A 7066-nucleotide genomic window follows, 5' to 3' on the forward strand; every position below is an offset into this window, starting at 1 on the left:
AAGCATTTGAGAAGCCTAAAATTTCGTCCAGCAAGTGTATATAAAACACAAATTCAAGAGTCTTAAAATATGATAGAATAGCTTTCGTATTGTATTTTTGTTGCACATTATCTCCGTCTAATTTAATAAATTGAAGTAACTCAACAACTTCCGGGAATAATTTTAACAAACTTGTGATTGTTCTATGATGAGAACCCCATCGCGTGTCTCCGGCTCAGCAAGAGAAACCTCTTGATTTAATCATTTTCCTGTTTTTTTCTCACCAAGAAGAATTTCATTTTTCACCCTCTCTCTTTTTAACTCCAACATCATATCTTTTCTTTTGCAAGAAGCACCAACCGTATTAACAACCATGCCAAGAGATTCAAAAAATTCTTTAACACCGGTATGTTTTTTTGCAACAGCCACAATCACTAACTGAAGTTGATGAGCAAAACAATGTATGTAATGTGCTGATTGATTATCTCTTAAAATCAAAGCTTTTAATCCATTAAACTTTCCTTGCATGTTGCTTGCACCATCATAACCTTGACCCCTGACCTGTGTGAACAATTATAAACTATAAGTATAAGATACATACATAATATATTTTATTAAAGTTTATATAACAAAAGTATGAAATGTATTACTTACTTGATCAATGCTCAACTAGTTATTTGATAATAAAGAAACGATGGCTTCTTTAAGAGTTGCGAAGATGTATTATTTACGTTAGCAACTCCAATTAAACTTTCTTTAACAACTTTGTTTTTATCAACGTATCTCACAACTATGGCCATTTGTTCTTTTTGAGACACGTCACTAGACTCATCGGCTAACAACCCAAACACATCATCTTTAAATTCTTCACAAAGCCTTTTGGTTACTTCTTTCGCAAAGCATCTTTAAATTCTTCACAACGTGTTCCTTTAAGGCACCCGGTTTACTCCAATTACAAAAACCACCACTAACAAAAACCTCTCTTCCACCTTGATTACCAACACTTCCATTAAACAAGTAACAACATAAGGAATACGTTTTTTGGTGTTTAGTGCTATACTCCAACCAATCATATTTATCAAACCATTTGACATTAAAACGTCTCCGGCCACTAGAATAGTTTGACCATTTAAAGTTATGACCTCGTGGTTGAAAAGCTTTTTTAACAAGATATCCTCTTCTTACGTCATCTATTTGATTAGAATGATAACTACTAATAGGTGGTCTATCGGCAGGATCCGAAGGAAGATCATCCAAATTGATTTTTGAACGTATTGAAGGACTTGAAGTCGAAGGAATATTTGAACTTGGGCCGATATCTTCATTTTCTTCCAAATCATCAACCATATATTTGAACATGAAGTTGGAATATTTAAAATTGGTGAAGATGAACCAATATCATCGTTTTCTTTTCTTTGACGTTTAAAAAGGTTGCTACTAAGAGTTTGTTTACTCATCTTCAAATATTTAAAGTTCCTAAACAAAATTTGAAACAAAAACCTAATACCAGTAATCAATAACCAATATTCAATTCCAATTTGGCAATTTACACATAAAACTAAAAGGTAATCAACTCCAATTTAAACATAAACCTTAAATACTTATTCAATTCCAATTTAAACCTAAACCCTAAATCCTAAATTAATTTTAATTTAAACAAGAAATTGAAAAATCTTACATGTGGCGGTGGTGTGGAGGTTTGTCGGTGGTGTGGAGGTTTTTCGGCGGCGGTGTGGAGGTGCGCCGGTTGTGGGTTTGGACTATGGAGGTGCGCCTGCGCTGTTACTGTATTATTTTTTTTTTTTTGTAAATGGATAGGTGAAGTGGTGAAAGGTGGTTTGGTTGGCTTGGGTTAATGAGTTTTTTTGTTTGGGCTTTGGCTTTTGATTGGGTTTAAAACATAGATTGGTTGGTTTTAAAATGTTAGCGTTAACGTTATTTTTTTCTAGCGGTAACGAAACACGAAAATCGGTTAATATTTTTTTTACACTGCCGGTAAAAAGTTGAGCCGTAGCGGAGGCTACCCCTTTGCATAATGTATGTTTGCCACCGGTAACGTTGCAGATAGCCATTGGAAAACATTAAGTTTATTTTATTTACTTTTTTATGTTTTATGTTCAGTACATAGTTATCAAATGCGTTAGTCGCACTCTGATGTGTACCGGGTCGGGTCTGCATGCATGAGGGGTCATTTTGGTCATGTTTCACAAGTTATTTGTTTTAAGTTAATTGTTTGTTTTCTTTTTTAAGCATGTGTGAGAATAGAGGGGTAGTGGAGGATGCTTCCTATCCCAAGTTTAGATGGTTATTGTTTCCATGATTTTAGTGGGATCAACTGAGTCTAAATTACGTTGTTCCCTATTTAAAGGGCTCTTTCTTTAATGAATGACATACACATTAACTGAGTCAAGTTACTATCTCTTCTATCCTAATCTTTAATATTCTTAGGCCATTTGAATTACCGTGAGAACCACATATGTGGTATCAGAGTGGGCTTCAATGGAAACCTGAACGCTCTCTAATGCTGTGTTACAACAAACTCATGAGCACCTCGCGCAACATGACCCATGCTCGAGAAGATCTTAACCGAAATCCAAAGCCTCACAGCCACCATGCAAGCACAGCGGGAACTGGTCTCGTCCGGTCCCTCAACCGGGGGGTGGAAAACCCATTTCGCGGTTCAATGGCGAGGATCCGCTGGTTGGTTGTATCAAGCCGAACAGTATTTCTCGTTTCAAAACGTGGAAGATGAAGACAAAGTCAGCCTCGCTTCGTTTCACCTTCAAGGAATCGCCCTATAATGGCATCGGTGGATCGGAAATTTCGGGGAGGCAATGACGTGGGTCGAGTTTGCTAAGGCTGTCAATGCTCGATTTGGACTGACTGATTACGAGGAACCGGTTGAAGCCTCTCCCGTCGAGTCGATGGCTTACCGGAGCCATTCTTAGTTGGTTTTTTTCGTAGGTGAGCTCAAGGACGAGATCCTCTTGGAGGTGAAAGTGAAGTCCCCGCGTTCTTTATCTGAGGGCATTGCCATGGCACGTCTGGTGAAAGAGAAACTGAAGTTGGGACATGTCTCTAATTCTGGCGAATTGAAGAACCTAAAGCTGCTAGTTTGCTAGGACCGGTTCCCCTACCCTGTCGGCTACTGCGACTCTGGCTCCAACTCAGGCACGACGTCTCACCAGTGCCGAAGTCTGTGACTGGCAGGCAAGGGGCTTATGTTATTATTGTGATGAAGTTTATAAACCGGGCCACAAGTGTTTGAAACCACAACTTATGATGCTTGCCGAAGCTCCCGAAGAACCCGGCCTTCACCTTGTGGACAAGGCGAATTCAAGCGGGGTGGAATGCGTATTGGGTCGGGTCTGCATGCATGAGGGGTCATTTTGGTCATGTTTAACAAGTTATTTGTTTTAAGTTATTTGTTTGTTTTCTTTTTTAAGCATGTGTGAGAATAGAGGGGTAGTGGAGGATGCTTCCTATCCCACGTTTAGGTGGTTATTGTTTCCATGATTTTAGTGGGGTTAGTCGAGTCTAGGTTAGGTTGTTTTCGTATTTAAAGGGCTCTTTCTTTAATGAATGACATGCAAATTAACTGAGTCAAGTTACTATCTCTTCTATCTCAATCTTTAATATTCTTAGGCCATTTGAACTACCGTGAGAACCACATCACACTCAAGGTGCAAAGGTCTCTCCTAGGGTGTAGGCGCACAACAAGCTGGGGCCTCAGAAAACAAAGGCGCACTTAAATAAGAAAAGCTTAGGATCCTGGAAAAGGTAGAAATCAAGGATCCCGTAGATCAGGGATTCCGACGAGATTAGGATCATGTTGAATCACGAATCCCAAGTCATAAAATTTGGGTGCCCATGGCAACACAACGTGGATACAACACATGAAGTAAAACAAAACATGGAATAGAAACCGGATAGTAGTCAATCATGTTGGAACAGAACCACCCATTTCAAAAAACATAAGGTAAAAGTGTTATCAATATTCTCGTCATTAGTTTGTATAAAAACGAATGAAGCAAGAGCTACTTTCGCCCTAACAGTCCAACGAGTTGAAGAGCATGCAATTGAAGAGGTACAATAAAATTTAAAGCCTCTCTTGCAAGAGTTCAAGAAGGTAATGACAGAAGACACCCAGAGCAGTTGTTCTCCTTTAAGGAGCATTCAACACAAAATTTATGTAAGTCTTGGTCCAAGTGTTCCTAATCTTCCTCATTAACGTATGAGTCCCAAAGAATGTGAGTTGATGAATTAGAAGATAGAAGTGTATCATCCCCAATTATTGGTTGTTGCCTTTTCCGGTTTGTCATCCCCAAGCTTTAAGAGTCACGGAATGTATCTAAATTCAACCGGTCCAGATATTGATTGGTTCAAGTAGCAAAATAATGAAATTAATACAAACCTTAGCACATAGATAAGAACGTTATACCTTTTTGTTGGTTGTTCTTTTGGCTGTTGTAATCCCGGGGAAATCCTTAACTTTTCAACATTTTAAGGTGCTTGTCGGTATGCCAAAGCTCCTATATGAAACCCGATTTGGTTTGGTTCGGGTTTGTCGATCTCAATAACAGAGTTTTCGATCTCTGCTCCTTGGCTTCAGGATGTGCAATCTCTGAAACAAAAGGAGGTGGTCGAATGGCAATGGTGGCAGCGGCTAGGGTTTTACATGTGATTTGGTACAGTAGACAAAGCTTGGCTGAAATAACGTGAAGAGAAAATTTCATAAATGAGGGAGGGGGGAGGGGGGGGGGGGGGGGGTGCGAGCAAAAAGGAAGCTTTGCCAATGATTAGGTATATGCTTATTTGTGACACCAAATAATAAAAGCCTAACATCCTATTTACAATCGGATGAGATCTAATATCGAATCAAGTTCTTCGATTTGATAATGATGTGTACCGGTTGGTATAATTGAAAATACCAAAATAGTGCACCGAAAACTTGTAAAATGTTTACTTATACGGTATCGATGCTTAAATATTATTTAATTAATTTAATAAAATCTTATTTATTTAGGGTTATCTACCTTTTAATATCTACTAGACATCCCTGGAATTGTTTTTTTTTTTATTTTTCTTTAACCCGTATTGGTAACCCACTACAGATGCTCTTAATTTTTCGTACGAAATACATTTTTGGCTTGACATTTTTAATAATGCGTATTTTTCTTTGTGATCCAGGTACCCGTCAAAATTTGAGTATGAAACTGGGTGTGTATTCTCTCATATAGTTATTATTATCATTATTCCCTCAACTAATGTTTTTTAAAAAAAAAGAATCTGTAAACTTTTTTTATTTTTATTTTTTTGCTTTTTCGCAGCTATAGGAGTTGGATCTGCAATATTAACTGTGATTATTTTGATAGTATATTGTATTTTGAAACCGCCATCGAGCAATTGGGCAGCCCCACTAAAGCACAAGACCGAGGAGGACAAAAATATTGAAGCCTTTGTCATGCATTATGGTTCCTTAAGTACGAAAAGATTCACGTACAGTGATATTAAGAAAATGACAAACTTGTTCAAAGTTAAACTAGGAGAAGGAGGTTTTGGACAAGTATTTAAAGGAAAGCTATCAGATGGCCGACTTGTGGCGGTTAAACTTTTAAACTCATCGAAAGCAAATGGACAAGAATTCATAAATGAAGTTGCAAGTATTGGTAGGACGGCTCATGTTAACATTGTTACTCTCTTGGGATTTTGTTTCGACAATAAGAAAAGAGCTCTTGTATACGAGTACATGCCAAATGGGTCATTAGAGAAGTTTATATTCAATAATGTTCATATGGGGACAAATGAACATTTAGGAGTAAAAGAGTTGTATGAGATAGCACTTGGAATTGCATGCGGTCTTGACTACTTGCATCGCGGATGTAGCACTCGGATTTTGCATCTTGACATAAAGCCACATAACATTCTTCTTGATGAAGATTTTTACCCCAAGATTGCAGATTTTGGGCTTGCTAAGTTATACTCGAGGAAAGAGAGTATTGTTTCTATGTTAGATGCTAGAGGAACAATTGGTTACATTGCTCCAGAAGTTTATAATCAAAACTTTGGAGGAGTCTCCCATAAATCTGATGTGTATAGTTATGGTATGTTATTATTAGAAATGGTAGGAGGAAGAAGAAATGTAGACGCAGGTGTCGGTTCTGGACGAACCAGCGAGATATATTTTCCCGATTGGATTTACACGCGTATTCACAAGGATGGATTCCTATTAGATAGTGTAACGACCGATGAGGAAAATGATTATGCAAGAAAGATGACAATAGTTGGTTTATGGTGCATACAACCTGCTCCAAATCAAAGGCCATCCATTAATGTAGTCATAGAGATGTTAGAGGGATGCATGGAAGCATTAAAGGTTCCACCAAAACCGTTCTTTTCTTCTCCTCCACGATCGCCAGCAACCATATATAGCACCTCAGAAAGCATTCCATAGTTATAATTATTCAGATTGGTGTGAACTATGAGGATATTTGTCCTTTTTGTACGTTGCTCATGTGAATTTTCTCTCTTGTTGAAAGTCTGCCACAATTTAAACCTCAAAATATACACCCTTAACCGCAGTTAAATTATTCTGGTAATGTTACTTTATTAAATAATATCAAATTATTGATTCTTACAGAAGTAATGTTCCATTGGTTCTATTTGTTGCATTGCTAAATTGGTTTCTTCGTTATCTATATATGTGAGATTGCGTGTTACGATAAGGAATCGAGAGAGATTCGTAAGAGAGGAAAAGTTTTCAATTCATTATCGAGATGATTTACAATCTGTTACAACGACTATTTAACTACCATTAACCACTAACTAACTGTTTACAACACTAGAAATGACATATTTGACCCTCTTATTATTTATACGTAACAAAGCTTCCCCCATTAAAAGATTCTTGACCTCAAGAATCAATGTTGAATGCTGGAAATCTGGCAATGAACTCTTCAGATTCGACCCATGTAGCATCATGAACTGGAAGATCCTTCCACTGAACTAAAAATTTAACTACAGGCCGATTCCCACTCCTAGCTAACTTTCTATCCAAGATGACATGAGGTTGATGAATTTGAATACC

General features: G+C 37.6%; 1 protein-coding gene and 1 pseudogene across 1 annotated transcript; one reads left to right on the top strand and one right to left on the bottom strand.

Moving 5' to 3' along the window:
- Positions 1–240: 240 nt before the first annotated feature.
- Positions 241–1326, bottom strand: LOC143586336 (uncharacterized). Its single transcript, XM_077067902.1, has 3 exons — positions 867–1326; positions 711–814; positions 241–540 (listed from the first exon to the last, which is right to left on the bottom strand). The coding sequence occupies exons 1-3, from the start codon at positions 1324–1326 to the stop codon at positions 241–243; spliced, it is 864 nt and encodes a 287-aa protein (XP_076924017.1).
- A 3818-nt stretch (positions 1327–5144) lies between these two features.
- Positions 5145–6433, top strand: LOC143586337 (LEAF RUST 10 DISEASE-RESISTANCE LOCUS RECEPTOR-LIKE PROTEIN KINASE-like 2.1 pseudogene; annotated as a pseudogene).
- The last annotated feature ends 633 nt before the right edge of the window (positions 6434–7066 follow it).

Source organism: Bidens hawaiensis, unplaced genomic scaffold (assembly GCF_021521415.1).
Source record: "Bidens hawaiensis isolate Kalapana, Puna unplaced genomic scaffold, B.hawaiensis_p1.1 tig00034612_1, whole genome shotgun sequence".
Classification (NCBI taxonomy): domain Eukaryota; kingdom Viridiplantae; phylum Streptophyta; class Magnoliopsida; order Asterales; family Asteraceae; genus Bidens; species Bidens hawaiensis.